At 33.8% G+C, this 18,549-nt stretch overlaps 1 protein-coding gene across 1 annotated transcript in view; it reads left to right on the top strand.

Moving 5' to 3' along the window:
- The window catches only part of LOC149420850 (serine/threonine-protein kinase NIM1-like), a 139,235-nt gene extending 120,923 nt beyond the window's left edge, over window positions 1-18,312 (top strand). Inside the window, exons 3-10 of the mRNA XM_089635243.1 lie at window positions 5,559-5,703; window positions 7,567-7,649; window positions 9,608-9,707; window positions 11,457-11,568; window positions 12,742-12,898; window positions 13,818-13,926; window positions 14,541-14,783; window positions 15,476-18,312. Of these exons, the coding sequence (XP_089491369.1) occupies window positions 5,658-5,703; window positions 7,567-7,649; window positions 9,608-9,707; window positions 11,457-11,568; window positions 12,742-12,898; window positions 13,818-13,926; window positions 14,541-14,783; window positions 15,476-16,272 (1,647 nt within the window). The 5' untranslated portion in view covers window positions 5,559-5,657 and the 3' untranslated portion in view covers window positions 16,273-18,312. The remainder of the gene's footprint in view (window positions 1-5,558; window positions 5,704-7,566; window positions 7,650-9,607; window positions 9,708-11,456; window positions 11,569-12,741; window positions 12,899-13,817; window positions 13,927-14,540; window positions 14,784-15,475) is intronic.
- Window positions 18,313-18,549: the final 237 nt, after the last annotated feature.

Here is an 18,549-nt window from a genome sequence, read left to right as displayed (position 1 = left end):
AGTGAATTTCTGCGAAACACTAAATTGTGCAATTTTTTCTAATTCAGGTTGTTCAATGTTTTTTAAACAATATTTTTTATTTGACCAAGTGAAAAATGATAATTTCTATAAAATGACATTTCTATAATTTCTAAAAAGTTAAAAAAAAAGTTTAAAAAAAAAACAAAAATTAAAAAAAGTTGTTAAATTTTCTGGAAGGCTATTGAATGTAAGTGGAGCCTGATAATAATTTCTTTGACCAAATGAATTTTCACAAAGTTCAGAACACAGCCAATTCTAGTAGTACGAATCAGCTGTGTTCTTTCTATCAGAATAAATGATCAGATGACTTAACTTATACTGGAATTAGCGTAGAACGGTTTCCATAAAATGTTATTTCTTTTGATATAGGTTTGACGGGTATTATAAGTCCTCAATAAGATAAATAAGTTTAGTAAAAATCTCATCATTTCGTAACTCAAAAAATAATCAAAACGTAATGGAATTGGTTTTCTTACAAAATTTTTTTATTTCGGTTGTGTGTCTATAACTCCGGTTCATTGAACTCTGGAACTTGGATTTGCTTTAAATTTATGTGTCATTTTCAAAAATGGAACTCATTGTGTGAAGAATTCAAACAGGCGATACTAGTTACCTACCGGGGACGTACCCACCTATAATATAATATTTTAACAATAAATTATTATTTTTATTATCTTTTCTAAATTAAAATTATAATATCCCGTGATTTTTAACGGGTCTGCGCTATTTAATTCATTTTTCGATAGATAACTGACGCGTAACTCCCAAGAGTTTTAATTTCTGCCGAAAAGCTTATTTGAATATCTGATTGTGGTATCTTGAACTTATGGCATAAATCGAACCCGCAATCTCCAAACATTCTTATCGCTAAGCCACTGAGAATTTTCGTTGAAACTTCCATGTTCCGGTATTACCGTTCAATGAAAAACGAAGGTTCCACCTAACGGTGGCGTACCCTAATTTGGAAGGTTTTCGTGGTTTTCAGAAAAGCTGATTGAATGTCAATTACTTTATCAGAAAGAAAATTATTAACTACCAACCAAAATATTTTTTCTCTGGAAAAATAAGTAAACGGAAAAATCTGGAAAATGTATGTAGGTGTCTATAATGTACATAGATTTCTATTCTACCATAATATTTATTTATTATATTTATATTTGCCTTTTACATAACAATTATAAATTAAATTGAATACAACAGTATAACGTAAATAATAAAGATTTTAAAAATAAAGCAAAAAATACAATATACTTGTTATTATCCCACTAACTTTAAAGAACCCTTGAAAATTATATAAAAAAATAAAAAATAAAAATAAATAGGTATTGTGAATATTGCATGCATAAATTATAATTTCTCGTTATTTACATTACCTAAAATTTGCTGAACTCATTTGGCTTTGAGTGTGTCAAGATTTCAAGATTAAATCGAAAAGATCAGCGACATTTATAAGCTCATTGCCCAGTCAATGTATTCTTTCCACAAAAGAATAGAGCACGAAGTTATTGTTGTGAAATAATATATTCCATCTAGGATGTTTCGGAGGTACATGTAGTGACAACAAGTTTAATACGTCAGGGCAGTCCAATCTTCAATTAACAATTTTATGCATTAAAAGGAGAATAAATATTTCTCGCCTTTCAGATAATTTCTATAATATGATTAGACGATAATATTTTAAACTTAGCTTAAATTAATTCTAAAGATTCTGGTTTTGTCTTTCAGGCAGGAAATCGCTTTTTTGCATTTAATAAGTTGATGAATGAAAAACGCCACTGTTACGATAGAGTTTATAAAAATAGCGTCGCGTATTGTTAGGCGTTTGAAAGATTTTCATTGTTAATCTGAAATTAAACCATTGTGACCGTAATGGTTCTATTACAATCCTAATCGCGCTGGAAACGAAAACGCTTAAATTTTATTTGACAGGCGCCGAGCTCATACAATGCCAAAGAATTTAAAGGAATCGCCTCAGCAAATCCTTCAAGTTTACTGGTTTCATGAGCATAATCCTCTTATTTCTATTGTAATCGGATATAATTTAGACTAAATACAGATATTTCATATGTTGCGGTAAATAACTGTATTTTATTTTATGTCTGAGAAATGAATGTTTAAAATGAATTTATCAAAAATACTGTATTTTGTCTACATTATTCATAATAATAATACGAAGAAAATATCAACTAAAAACTTTTTTTCTTCAAAATTGGACATAATGTACATTATTACACTGAGAAAAATGAGTATTGCTTATTTATTAAGAATCTCTTAAAATTATTCGTAATAGGTTGAAAACGGGATTGCAGGCCCTGAACGAATGAATTGATAAGATTCCTGATAAACTTTTAGTAAAATACGAAAGTATTATCATGATGTCGAAACACGTGTTCATAAAAATCCTAATATTTTCGCATTTCGTCATTATCTCTATTTTATTAAGGCAAATGCAGCTGCATAAACACGTGTTCTGATATATTAGGAATTTACTAAAAGTTTATCAGGAAACGGCCTGAAATCCCGTTTTTAACTGGTTTAAAAAAGTGTTTGAAGAGATTTTTAAAAAACTAGCAATACTCATTTTTCTACCTGTACTTTGGCGAAGTGCAAATATATGATATATTCTTTCAGTTCAATTTTATTAATTGTATTGGATCCTGCAAATATCTGCCTATCTGATGATACTTTTTGAAAAGAAAATACTTCGTCTGTTCTTGTAAAAATCCTAATTTTTTAATACTAACTCTTTCATATCCATTATATAGATTAAGGAACATGGTGAGTCTATAATACAACCGAATAACTGTAGAAAATCCATTACGGTTTATTTTTATTATGTATTATTTATTACCCTTATCTAAAACCTTCATAATGTATTATTTTATCCACGGGAGTCTATCCGGGAAATGTATCCATTAATGGATTTACGACGTGCTCCAGCTGCGAGGAAAATGGATGTACTATTATATTTAGCAACAAAATAAAACAACGTCAATATTATAATACTGTATTGAATGAACTCGAAGCCGCTTAAATAGTTTTGGAGAATTCTCCGGGTTCTCGTTGAACCATGTAGTTAGTAAATATTACAAGTCAATGAACGGGTTGGCTAATCAATGAAGTGACTTTATAGAACAAAGGGGCCCATTTAACTGTGGGTGTACTGTTTTAATCGTTTTACCTTGCTCTTAACCGCAGTTTCAGCCGTTTGAACTATGAGTCAATATTGGTCTTGAGTTAAATAATCATTAACCACGGTAAACTGAACCACTTCTCGTATCTCTTTCAAGGTCAAATTGCACATACCGGTTTGTTCAAATATCTAGTGTTTATAGATAGGTATCAGCATTTCTGTCGAAATACTATTTAGTGACATTGTTAGTTAGTGCCATAGGTAACTCCAAGTGATTGGATAGGTTTGGTGACTTAGAAGGGCTGCCGAGGTGAGGTTTGTCCAGGTCTTGGATGCGAATGCGACTGCCCACCAGCTGCGTGGCAGACCGGATCACAAGAGGCCAGTTGAGGGCGACCCCTTTGACCTCTCTAGCTGAACTCTTTGGACCCACAGCCTTGCACGACATCGGGCGGAATGGATTCATACGTCCGTCACTCCTGGACACATTGACCCCAGATTCCTACCCACCCAACATACCTTTTTCCTTCGCAGAACATCCTCTCCTTTCTTTCGTTGAAGAGATCCCCCACACTGTCAACATCATCCCAAAACATGAAATAGTCCTCGAGGGAAATTATTTTCCTCAGGGATTCTGAAGAGTTCACGTAAAAAAATGCTATTTCTCCGTGGGGATGGGCAGAGAGGTTGGAAAGCCTAATAAGTATGTCATGGTATTTTTTAAAATTTATTATTTTTATTTTATTACACTATTTTACATTTCATAGTTATCCGGTAATGTTGGCCTCACTGGGTGGCTTACATATATTGAGGCCTATTATTAGGACTCCTTTCATTCTTACATCTGTCCAATTTTTCATTTTCCATGTCTTCCTGGGAAGCCCATTCTTTCTTCCGTCCACTTGTGCGTCATATATTTTCGTGACCTTATTTTCTTGATCTATTTGCAATACCTACTCGTTCTAACCATCTAAATTTGCTTTTCTTGCTAAGAGCTAAAGCTTGTTAAGATTTTCGTAAAAAATATCCCATTACCTACCAATAATTCAGCAACAGTGTGAAAATTAAAATTAAATAAAAGTTTCTCGAAACCACTAACGGCAACATGACAGGACTGCGTCTCCCGACTCTCTTTCTGGGTTTATTTAACTAACCTCTAGTGTGCTAAGAAATCCACCGTGGATTTGATAGTAGTACCTAATACTAATTTGTATTTTATTCGCTTGACAAGGAAATAATGTATCTTAAGGTTAAATGTAAAATACGTTAAAATATACGCGTTCATAGATGGCGTAAATTTAATTATTTTATGAAAATACACTTTTGGAACTTATGCTTTAAAATATGAAGACAATATAAATTGTTTTGTCCGTACAAAAAGTCAATTCTTTCAAAAAACACATTAACACACAATATTGTATCGGTGATTCAATTCAATATTGTATTTGAATGCCTTTCTTGAAAAATTAAATTTTTATACGGACAAAACTATGTAGGTATGCATATTCATATTGCGTATGCACGGGCGAAAATATTTATATTTTTTAAATATTTTAAAGCATATCTTACGCCTTATATGAATGCGTAGATTATAACGTATGTTACGATTAACCTTAAAATTATTATAACTTGTCGTTTCGTCACTTGCAAATATGTTTATTTTATTTGTGAAAAAGCGCGTCGAAAAATTATCTTTCAAATGTCATGATTCCGTTTTTCGTAAGTCATAGATTTGCAGGCAAGCTTCATTCGATTTATTTTTATTGTGAAGAACCCTTATTTAGCTAAAAAACACGGTAAAACTCAAAAATATTTTCGTACGTCTTCATTACATAGGTATATATATATTTTTTTTTTCAGTTAAAAAAATCTCTTAATATAGGTAGGTAGCTATCCTGGGGAAACAACGTAGGTTAGATATACCTTTTTTATAAATATATAAACACTTTGTCTGGCAAAATATTAAAGTTTAAAAAAATATATTTAGAAAAAAAAAGAAGTAAGTTATTCAGGTATGATTTGAGATTTTCACGGCCAAAAGTATTATAGTGATTTGTTTTTGGGGTATTATGCCGTGTTGCGCTACCTCCTTCTTTAGCCAACGTTTCGGACAGCATTTCGGACACAATTTATCAAAATTGTAATTTATGCAAATGTGTAATTTATGCAAAATTTCACATCTGCCCTGATGATGGACACTGCAATGCTGTCCGAAACGTTGGCTAAAGAAGGAGGTAGAGCAACACGGCATAGTACCCCAAAAAAAATCACTATAAGTAAGTTATTACTAAAATTGTATTAGACGACGTACGGCGGACGGTTCATGTTTTATCCCTGGCATTCCAAGGGTTAAACTTGAACAATTATTCTTCGATTAACACTTTTTGTTTTAATTTTGTTTCAGGTCCATCAGAACTGGCATGGAGATGTGGCCAGGCCAGAACTGTGTACATAGCAGAAGACAACTGCTCTGGTAGACGTTTGAAATGCAAGAGGGCGTCAGATGAACACTAACTTCAACATGCTGGTCCAGAACAGGGGCACAGTTGGTGAGTAAACTGAGTATGAAAATTACTATTGATAATTCACTAAGAATCTTTTCAAAATATTGGTGATTTCGGTTAAAAAAAGAATTGCAGGCCTTACGAATGAATTATTAACAGGTTTCCTGATAAACTTTTGTTAACTTTGTTTAAGTAAGTTACATTTCGCATAGTTACTATATTTTTACTCATAAATTGAATAATTTTCTATAGGTGTGCTAACAGAAGTATATTCAGAGTGTAACAACAAACGTATATTATATTATCTGAATATTCTTCTGTCTAATATAGTTACATAAAGTTTTATTTAATGTCTTGTTTAGATTCGGAGTAAAAAAGCTTCTAGCGTATTTTTGTGGAATCTAGACAATGACAACCACTTAAAACGTCACAACCATTGTAACACTTTTCAGGGGCTGTCACTGTCTAGTTCCGATAAATATAGTAATACCCGACTTCTTGTTTAATTGTGCCTGAGTGCAGCGTAAGGTTTAAAACAAATTAATATGATACATAATCATTTAATGTTATTTTGTTACGCAAGTACTTGTAATTTTTTGCTTTCTATCTTGTTAAGACCGATTGTAGACATGACAAAATCAACTATTTTCGACACACACGAACTCTGTTGTTCATTTCCAAAACAATATTTTTTCTGGTAAGTTTTTAGATTCTCACGGCCAAAAGCATTTTTGTTGTTTGTTTTTGGGGTGTTATGCCGTGTTGCGCTAACTCCTTATTTAGCCAAGAAGGAGGCTAAAGAAGGAGTTAGCGCAACACGGCATAACACCCCAAAAACAAACAACAAAAATATTTTTTCTAACTAGAATTTATTTTAAAAACGTTTGCCTGAAAACAGTAAGATGGCGGTAATGTAAATCTTCGTTATAAAAGTTATGAATTTCAGTTACCAGATGGCACTATTTTTTTTGTATTATTTATTTAATTAGTTTATACTACGTTAGAATATAAACGAATATATACAAGGTAACATTTAATTTAATTGTATGTATTTTAATATTTTTAGAATTTATTAATTGTTCTTGGTTTATAATATAGTGTAATAACGATTCTGAAAGAACAATAGAATATCTGATTTAAATTTCGCGCTTAATAATTTTTCACTTATTCCATACAAAAAGTACACTTGAATGTTTTGTTTGGGAAAATCGCTTAATTCACGAATAAAGGTAGAAACGCGCTGGGTCGACGTACGCGATTCACGCATTACTACGTTCCCAGGGCTTTTTAGGTCCATGGTTCACACTGGTTCTACGCACGCAACGCGTGTGACCACGTAACAAGTGGTCGCGCGCAGGCTCGTCAATTGATTTGACGTTTATTTTTTAGGTTATGTTAATGTTATTCTCTTGTCAGGAGATGCAATTCGTAGCTTTGTCATGTCTTGCGATTGATGGATGGATGGTATGAGGATGATTTACCAACTTTATTATTTTATTAAGCTTACTACTGTCAAAACAAACAGCCATAGATATACCAATATATCTATGGCTGTTATTGATAATACCACTCATATATGTGTGGTATCGACTCGATGGAGGCGTGAGGCCACCCCCTCCATCTTTTAACGTCCCACGCCGATCTGGACTGCCCAGATCGATGGAAGCGTGGGTTTGCGTTACGTGTGTTTCATAGAAAATGTATGGGTTGTAATTAGTCAAGATATCTTAATGCATTGCTTACGTAGCGTACGTCGACCCAGTGTGTTTCTACCTTAACTTGCCTCACCCATTCCACCGATGAGTGGGTACCTACGTCAAAAATAATAAATTTACTGTTATTTATTATTATTTCCCCTTTTTTGGTGACTGATCCAAACGAGGTTTATTAAACACATGTATTTTCTAGCTCCAATACCAATGCCGGCCCAGAAGAGCCAATATGAGCAGCTTCTCTACAACCTCCAGCACGATACCAGATGGCTCCACGAGGTATGCCATAATTCATTCTATCTATTTAAATAAGGTTGTTATCACTAAATTAAGGGATTCAAATGCCAACCCTTGTTTACCTTTATAAAGCCAGGAGTAAAACCGTACTCTTTTAACTGTCACTAGTTGCGGAGGCACCAATAGAAACTACGTATTTGTAGGTTTTTACATAATGTAAAAAAGGGTTAACTACGGCCAATAAATAAATTGATGATAAAAACATCGACAAATATTATATTATTACTTTTCAAAAAAATGCAAAATCGCGCGAGAGTCCGAACTGCTCCCAACCGCTAGAGCCAGTGAGACTATGGCATCCCCAATTGGGGTATGTTGAAAGATATTGGGGAGGGTGGGGAAGTACCTGGCTATTCACATCTGGTCACCAAACACGGCACAATCTTTTAAATGAGTCAATTGTGAAATAACACAAATTAATCGAATAAAATTTACTTGCATTTGAACCCGCGACCTCCAGCTTGCTAGTCTAGAGCCTTACCCCTCGACCAAGGAGGCCGTCAATTATTTCTGTTGTGTGTTGAATTGTTTCTGTTGAATACTTTTATATTATTTTTCTAACAACTTTTTACATAGATGACGTTATAAAGGAGCGTATCGTTTAGTAGATAAACGGAATTATTGAGGTGAGGCCTGGTTTGAGCACCTATAGATACACTTACCGTAGCATAAGAGCTATAAGTATTATATTACAGTAAAAATCCTCTGTTTGTCTACGACTTTATCACAATCTATTTTTAGAATGCGCGTTGAAAAACAGATTTCGCCTCGCAAATGTTTTATTGCAATCGTAATCTAATCTAAGCTCTTATTTACAAATATTATGTAAACATCGAGATTTTCTTACTTATAGAGATAACTAATCTAATTACATATTATTATCACGGTGTTTCTCCGCAGGGGTTCACGTTCACACTGGATGTATCATCACCCACGCCTTTGTTTTGTCACACTCCTAACTATGAATATTATTATTTGCGTAGTATTTTCCTCTCTATTTCGACTAAATATTTTCTTGCCAGGTCTTCCTGACGCTAACAGAGATCGTAATCAAATGATCGTAAGCAAAAAGTTCGTATGCAATAGATCGTACCTATGTAAAAATATCGTAATTATCATTTGATCGTAAGCACATTTGATCTTAAATCACCATTTGATCGTATTATTTGCAATCATTTGCTTACTATTTGGCTATGATAATTTTGCTTTCGATCATTTTGATTACGATCTACGATCATTTGCTTACGATCATTTTGCTTACGATCTTTTTGCTTACGATCATTTTTTTTAATTTTTATTTTTACTATTGAATTTTTTTTTGATACATACGTGGATAGTTACATAAAATATTGAAAACTTATTTGATAACGATCATTTGATTACTTGATTATTTGATTAGTGATCTTTTCGAATTTCCCCACTAAGCCCGTAGTCGCACTTGTTCGGTATCGGTACCGAATTGACAAAACGTGAGACCCTGCGCAAAAAAGTCCCAAAATGGCCGCGCTGCAAACCATACTGAACTGTATTTTCTGGATCTCCGGTTTTTGTGAATTCAGTACTAATACCGAGCCAATTGATATTGATGTGTTGATATTCGACAGTGTTTTATAAAAAAGATAATAAATTAGACAACGGGTTTAGATAAAATTGAGTTGCGAACGGGTACACGTGGTTTTATCACACATTACGCAATAAAATAAAAGTTTGTACTCTTTCCTCTGACAATTCCGTGGCTCACTGCCATCGATAAATCAACCTATTGGTCTATACTGACTGCCTAATATCCGGATTGATATCCATCGATATACTTTAGTTGGTCGATGTTGGTATCAGAATAAGATCTGTTAATATTGAATACTTACAAAATAATATATTATATTATCTTTTATACCTCTAGCAATTTATTTCATATTTCATGTTGGTCATATTGTTTGCAGCTTACGCTGGGGAAGAGGGTGGGTAACTACAGGATCTCTGGAGACATTGGCAGTGGAAACTTCTCTCATGTTAAACTGGCGGTTCATCAGCTCACTAGAGGTAAATATTATGAACGAATATTTTAATACAAGAATGGTGTAAATTAGCGATGAGTCGTTCATGAACGAGCAGCACAACTGAGCTAGCTCTTTTTGAGACCTATGAATACGGCTCCCGGCAACAGTTACTCTTTTTTTATCAGGAGATATTTTAGGAAAATAGCGCCATTAAAATTATCTAATTATTAATTGTTATTAGTTATTACATACCCATAAACGTGAACGGCTTCTGAAAGACTAACATCTGGACTTGAAAATACACTTTATTTTTCTCGTAGTACGAGGCGGCGTACCGGTACAAAGAGTCGTACCAAAGATATTAGAAGAACGAGATATGCTATGTTGGCCGCCGGACCGTAGGCGGAGTACTACTTAATTAGGGTACTTTGAATACTACCGGGACGTGTACGCACAGAAATCTGTTCTATGTATTAGTGCGGATACCTTAGCGTAAGCGAAGGTGTGCAGTAGCATTGGTGAACAAAACCGGCGACACTGGGCAAAAAAATTTTACACAGTATGAACTGCTCATAGCACATCTCGTTCTTCTAATATCTTTGAGTCGTACGATCATTCATATGCTGGGAGCCATATTGGTAAAGCCATATCGGGGTGGCCGTAGCGTAGGAGCCGTATCGGGCGACCACAGTATTCTCATTGCTCATACGCTCTGAGTTCACGGCTCCCGTTCAATTAAGTCGACTCTTTGAGCCGAACAAAAGTATTGTGCTGGTACTGTTGCTCCCGCTCTTAAAAAAATGAGTCATGATTCATCGCTTGTGTGTAAACCCGTCCTATTATAGGACTGGTACGAAAGCTGCATAAAATCATCCGGTAATAACAATAAGGGATGGGTTTGTTTCGGAGAAGGTGAACGATTCTTCAAATTTCAAAGTTAATTTAGTTAAGTTAAGTATTGTGAAAGATGTTTTCAAGTTCTGTTATTATTTCAGTTCTGTCAAGCAGCCTGCCTATAATGATATAATAACAGAACTTGAGTGTGACTTTCACAGAACCCGAAAATGAATGTTGAAATTTGAAGAATTGTTCTAATTCTCCGAAACAACCCGTCCTTACGTTCGTTGTTCCCAATCCTACTGATTAACAAACCGTGTTGATTAAGTTGAGCAGAAATTTTGGCTCAGCACTGCTCAAATGCACAACTACGTTCTTTCCAACGGAAAAGTGATGACTGAGTGGTCAACCGATTTAAGGAAGCCAAACTACTGGATTAAGCCTGCCTCAGTAAATGAATAGTTATAAAAAGTGTCGACAGAGTGAAAAATATTCGTGGGATGAAAGTGAAGCTAACACTTTATTTTTAACATATCACATACGGTTGTTTAAAAAAATATAAAATATCGGTTAATATATTACACTATTTAAAAAAAATTATACGCATTAATAAAAAATAGAATAATTAATTTGTCAATATTAATTTCAAAAGCATTTACTTTGATGTCATTTTATTGTCTATGAAAGTGGGCAGGGTCACTAAAGATAATCATCAACCGTGATGTTTGGAAACGGGAGAATTGAACGTTACTGAACAAATCACTTGGCTGATCGGAGCCTGAGATTGATCGTTCGAAAAGTTGGGAACAGCGACTGTTGGTTTTTTTCGGAATAAAGGACACAAAAAATATGTAAAAACTTATAATCTAGTTAGTAATAATTGATTCTTCGATCCGATGTAAAACATGTCTGTTGCATGTCTCTTGTCAACCTATGTCATTTTTATATTTTTCAGATAAGGTAGCAATTAAGATAATAGACAAAAGTAAATTGGACGGCAAAACTCGCAAGATGCTAGCGAGGGAAATAGCCACTATGGAAGCTGTTCACCATCCCAACATTATCAGGTTAGATTTGTTTATTAGATACATTTTTTTATTCAATATTCCTTAAAAAAGTTAATCAAAATTCACTACTTACAATGTCACATCTAAAACAACACTCATGTGTGAGAATGGTATTTACGAAAAAAAAAATACTCACACCTCTTCTCATCTTTTCATTATACATACATTCAAAGCGTACTTGATACCAAAGTAATTGTTTTATTTATATTGATTCAATATATTTTCATGTACTCTTTGTTCAGAGTTGAATACGCTTTCGGAATCACATTCAAAGGCCGCCATTCCTTTTATATAATTCTAGCGCAGACCCGTGACAAATCATGGATAGCCTGAATTCTCGACAAATCAGTTCCAATTTTGAAAATGGCATTTAAAATAATTTTCTGTTAAAAATATTATATTACTAGCTGTACCCCGCCACGCATTTCTGTGGCTCAGTCTGTTTGTGCAGATAGAGAAACAATAGCGCATATTGCTTTTACGTCCAACAGATGGCACTGTTTAGAAAAAAAATGTCTGTCCGACAGATTGAGCTGTTTTTACCTGTCAAAGGTGACATCTATATAATATAAACACACGCGAATTTGAATGCAACTTTGTGTCAAAATTTCAAAGTTATTGGTGAAGAACTGTCGGAAATTTAAGATTTCTAACAGGCAAACATTAAAATTTTTATTTATACATATAGGTAGGTAACTTTATCTCTTGTCTGAATTCTCCAAACAAACACTTCCAATTTTGAAAATGACGCATACATTCAAAGCAAGAGTTCATTGAACCGGAGTTAAGATAGACAGGGTTACAACTGGAATTAGTATTGACTATTACATACGCTGTGAAAACAAAAATAATTGCAGATGTTTATAATATTTTCTTTATGGAATTCTGTAAATAAACATTATAGCTTGTAAAGCAACTTATATAGGAAAATATTTTCACAATCCTAACTTCTAACATTCCAAAACATTTAAATTTATTATGATTTGAAGCACAAATTCAAGCTGCATATTAGTAACCTGCTAGCATAAAACATTCTATTTGCAATGCTAATTATGTTAGACCATTTAATTTTGCATTTTTGTAAGAAAGTTGGTGATTTACCATGTCGCAAACTTATCAAAGTGCCATCAGTTTATGGCATTCATGTAATGTTGTTTGTTTTTCATTTTGCAGGTTGTTTGAAGTGGTAGAAACATACAGCAAAATACATTTAGTAACGGAATTCGCCCCTGACGGAGAGTTGTTCAATAAGATATCTATGGAGGGGCGTTTGACTGAAAATGTGGCCAAAAAGCTCTTCTTACAAGTGGTGCATGCCGTAAAACACATGGTGAGAAAATGTTTGTATTTATTTATACATTGAAATTCTTTGAGATATTAATAGAAATAATGACATCTGGCTTGAAAAACTGACACTTTTTCAGTAAATTCGTAGGTACGATGGGCAAACAAATATTGGCTTCGTTCTCCGAAATGCCAGACTTGAATGTTTAAACATTGAAAATCTTATATTCTTCTTTAGTTCGAAGTCAAATTGAATTCTGGTCCACTCACTTTGAAATTCACTCCGATTCCATTGAAAAACAAAAATTTCTAAACTCGGTCTACCTATCGAAAACATGAATTAGATTACAATTAAAAAACTTTTGGATAGAACACTTGTTTCCAACTTGACTTTTGTTTTTTAAACTGTTAGTAGTATTATAGACAGCCCTGATTTATGTAGCCTGATTGCCTTCTATACACTATCTAGAATTTCTCAACCAAAAATCTTTTTAATTGTAACAATAATATCAGGATTGAGTCATTTAGATACTCGCTTGCAATCAGATTGCATGCAGTTCGAAGATACTCTCAGTATCGCCCTGGTGAGACCACCATACAAAATTGAATTGTTGCTTGAAATGGCTTTGGCCGTGTTTGTTGACTAGATCTGAATAGCCAGGATGGGATAGGATAGCATATGTTTCCCATCCTCACCACTTTCAGCCTCACAACATACCCAATTGGGGATGCCATAATCTCACTGGCTCCAGACAGTTGGGAGTAGTTGGGGATGTTGTGCAATTTCACATTTTATATACTCCATATTTATAGTCGCACTATATTACCATATCATTAGTATGTAAAATCCCTTATGGGCGTATTACATAATAAATTTAAAAAGTGGAACGTATTTTGTTACATAAAGATACAAAATTTATCTGTTATATTGTTCGGTCTAAGTTAATTATTGGACTTTTTTCTAGCATTCCAAAGGATTTATTCACAGGGATATTAAGGCAGAGAATGTTTTCTATTCAGCTCCGACTGTAGTGAAACTTGGTGATTTTGGATTCAGTACCCAGTTGATGAATGGTAAGAAAAATTAGAATAATTTTAGTTTGTATTACTTAATAGTTTCTTTTTGTAACGCCGATAACAACTAACTACCCCCTTATTACAGTAAACAAAGAATACATTCTTGTCTTATTTTGCAATAGTTTTTTTTTCCTTTTTGAGTTTATTTTCCTAATGGAGGTATATATTTCCACTTAAAATGATTGTATACTTGTGTCAATACACCATTTTTTTTTAATTAGAGGTATTTTAAAATACTTAAAGATTGGGTACTTCTGTCTTTACATTACATTACACCACTCTTCGTGGGGTGGTATTTTTACAAGTATCAGATACCTACTTCTTTCACTACCTAACATTCTTTAGTAAAGGTATTTCCACTTATCCAGACACTTATGGCAATAAATACTCTGTAATTATCCTAGATTCGGCATTTCCACTTAAATATTGGGTGACATTTTCAGAAATTGTCGTTACATCAATATTTGTAGTGGACATATTTTCTCTCATATATTATATCAGATACTTATTAATTAATTCTTTCCGGTGAAGGCACTTCTTTTCTAGTGAAGACATTTCCACTTCGGATCGGATAATGTCTGTCGATATGTACATTTCAAAATATTTTTTAGGTATGTGGCAGCCGCTAAACACTTTCTGCGGTTCACCCCCATACGCTGCGCCCGAGCTGTTTCGCGACGAGAGCTACTTCGGCCAACTGGTGGACGTGTGGGCACTGGGCGTGTTACTCTACTTCATGGTCACGGGCTCCATGCCCTTCCGCGCGCACAGTGTCGCCGCCCTCAAGAACTTTATTCTCGAGGGCAAGTACCAGATACCGGGATACGTGAGCGACCAGTGCTGCTATATCATAGGTGAATATGAACCTTTTCTATTTTTCAATGGGTGTGATGGTATCCAGTCTCCCCAATAGGAGAGGCACAACAAGAGAAAACATTCTAAAATTATGGTTTACCCCATTTTTATTATTTATTTCCACTAAAAACTTGACAGTTGATCAAGTCATCTTCATAATTCAGTCCAGCAAAATTGAATTTCTTTGCTTTACCAGATTTCTGTTTCGACCGGTCGGTGGATGAGTTGACATTGCGTTTGGGTCCCACCCAGGCGTAGTGTGTTCAATTCCTCGACTGAAGTTCTTCATCACAATACAAGCAACATTTTCCGCTTACTCTGGTGGTACATAGTAGATTTTCAAATATTGTAAGGTTATTGGTACTTCGTATGTTTGTCTTTCTTAAAAAAATAATAATTATTACATTATAATATACATTTGTAGACATATGTGTTCAACTAATAAAATGTAATTTCAAATAAAAGGTAATTCTAAACTTATGCCAGAAATTTAATAGAGAATACTGTCATTTATTGATGAATATTTCTAACTTTGTTACGGTTGAATCATCTATGTTATTTCCAAGGCCATCTGCTGGTATGAAAATCAACCAAGCATATTTTTCCATTTTCGGACCTTAAAAAGTTTGTCAAGTGAATATTTCTATGCAAAATTGAGTACATAATAATGTATTTCCTTGCTTATTTTTAGAACACACATTAGTTCAGGCACCAAAGCAGCGACTAACCATTGACGAAATCTTAGACAGCGAGTGGTTCAAAGTGGTTCCACCTCCGCCCGACAACCGCCGTAGGAAGAACTCCCTTCTGGTGCTGGCCACCAGGTTCCGCAGAGGATCAACCCCCCTCTCCCCCAACAACAAGATCACCGATGAGCAAATAGCCTCTAGAAACAATTTCCGGAAGTGTTCCACCACCCTCCCCGATGCAGCATTGAAAAACTTCAGCAGCAGACAAAAGATGAATGCAACAAACAACAATACAAATGTTACCAATTCTATCATAACCATCATGGAAGGAAAGGAAACCAATGGCGATACCAAACCACCGAAGATCAATAAAAAATTAGCCAACACTTCCAAAGGACAATCTTTCGATGTTCAAATGTTACCGTCTTCGAAACCTGGGGAGAATTTGAAGTGTGCTGACGGAACTCCCGTTGAACAAGGAAGATTCATTATGCTTCCAACTTGCACGCACGACCTAACTTTCCTGAATCCGCTCGAAGTTAAAACAAGGGAGAAATTAAATAATTACGGGATTTCTTCCAAAATGCTGTGCGACAGCATTGGCCAAAATTCTAAGAGCTCGATCATCGGTATTTACAGAGTGGTGATGCATCGAGTTCTAACCGAAGAGTACATCTGGGACAGTTTGAGCGATCCCAACAATCTGATCGGTAAGAAACGTCCAGATGAGAAAAAAACCAAAGAAAATGATAAAAGAACCCTGCGGCAAAAAATATCCAGAACTTGCGTTATTCTCTGAAGGAATGGGGTACACGTTGAATTGTGCAATGTTTTTCTTCAATCTGAAGAGACAGAGAAAGAGTTTCAGTATGGATTGTCATATTTTAAAACTCGCCCTGAAGAATGCCTAACTTCGATGAGATGAAACTTGTCTGTATTTGAGATAGTATTCAAAAAAATTAATGTCGATGGGTATGGTATGGTGTGTTGAAATATCACTGCCATGATTAAGAATCAAAACTTGCATTGAAGTGTTTTAAATAATTAATTCAGATTTCATCTCTGACGTTGAAAACATTGTTTAGTTACCATAGTTATTATAATATGATGTATTGCTAATTGTTTTAATTTTATATGATTTACGATACATTATTACTTAGTAGTTTTCTCTCCAGAAATATTTTTATTGACTGATAATAATTACCATTCCTAGAGGTTTAAATGATAATACTGTATTTTCTATTTCATAGTTTATTGAATAAAAATAATATTAGTATGTTTAGATTTTTAATATTTTTCCTTTGTGATCTCTAATAAAAGACAGCTAGTATTTATTTTTCTGTCAATAGTGGCGATTCTGCCAAACATGTGTCTTTCATAATATGGTAGCTACCAGTGATATACAATACACTAAATTAATTCTGTATTATCGTGCAGTACATGAAATTATCCCTAGGGATGTGTTCCTTGTCCTTTCTCTCTTTTGTTGTTTGATGGGAAAATATGTTCACAAAATGTCATTCATAACACTGGCATCTGGTTTTCATAGAGTAGAGCGTACACAGTTTTATTAAATTAAAATTATTACACCATTTCCACGACACAACACCAACATTCAACTATTTCCTTACCCAATTTTCCCCAAGTTCCAACTGTCAAAACCAACTTCTTTTATTTTGTTCAGTATGCTTTAAAAATGGAACACTTTCAAACAAGAAGTCAAATATGACTAGAGAGTACCTACCTCAATTTCTTAACAATATGGCTGATTAGTATGGGTTTGTTTTTAGCAGGTACTGCACATAGTGTATTCTATATTAATGGATAGTTATCATCTATCATATTTAGTTATCTTCATTAAGAGATATTATATAGTCAATAAAGTGTTCAATTATTAATGACAAAATTTTGTGTAATTGATCAGTGGCGGATTGTATATCCCTTATGTCCACCTCTGCAGTGATGAAGTGGCGCAATGTTTTGGTGTGAATATGATATAATTATTGTCTTAGCGCCCAAAAATAAAAAATAAATAATGTTTATAAGGATAAGAAGAAATTTAACAGTGATATTAATTTTCTAATTATAATACCTAGACATCTTGTAGTTTTAAATCTACATAGATAGATGTTATCAGAATGGTCTGGAAAACTATCTTTGTTCCTTATTTATTACTTTGTGAAAAATAGGTATTTTTATGGTGTCTAATAAAGTAAATGCGACATGAGATTAATTGTTGAACTGGTTAGTGGCCGATTTCTCAATCCTCTGCTAGCTAAGGTTCGCCATCACTTTTCACTTTCACTTGCAACATTTTCCACTTAATAAAGGAAGGATTTCAAATATTGTCGGTTTATTCGTAACTAGGGAATGTTTCTTTCTTAAAAAAAAATTGTTTTAGAAAAGAAAAGATGAAAACTTGGGAATTCAACATTGTAGATGAAAAACTTTTGTAAAAAAGGTTTATTGCAAATTCCACAATTTTGAAAACATGCTGAAAATTGTAGATTTCATGTGAATGCAAATTTACATTCTACAAGCACATTCGCCAAAATTTGTACATGTCTTTATCATTTTTATACATTCCATTCTGTTACTTTTACGTTTTGTTTATAAGTTTTCACCAATACCAGATTACTAGAAGTCGGGGTTTTGTTTTTATTGCAGAAATTCTGAGATTTACTATACACTCCTCATTGCTCAAAATACTAATGCAAGGTAGTAATGTGGATTCTTCAGTGGGAATCTTCAATTTATCACAAGATAAATACAAAAGATTGTTTCTGGGGCACCTCAGTTATGTACAAAATAAAAGTTTAATATAATAGAAGACAATTTTCTAAACATTCCTATGTAAAAGCCCCTAAAAATCGCAATAAAAAATAAATAAATATGGTCACGGAATGGAACTAAACTTTTATTCACTACCAGAAATGTTAGACTTGATTTTTTTTAACGTTGGTCCAGTTTATGTAAAAACTGTATATTTTCCAAAAATATATTATGCAAGCTGTTCGACACCACAACATTAATCTTACCTACCTAAAATTAAATACGAATCAAACTTTCTTTAACT

Source organism: Hesperophylax consimilis, chromosome 9, assembly GCF_061612785.1.
Source record: "Hesperophylax consimilis isolate HC1 chromosome 9, BYU_Hcon_1.0, whole genome shotgun sequence".
Classification (NCBI taxonomy): domain Eukaryota; kingdom Metazoa; phylum Arthropoda; class Insecta; order Trichoptera; family Limnephilidae; genus Hesperophylax; species Hesperophylax consimilis.
This window is presented reverse-complemented; position numbering and strand designations above follow the sequence as displayed.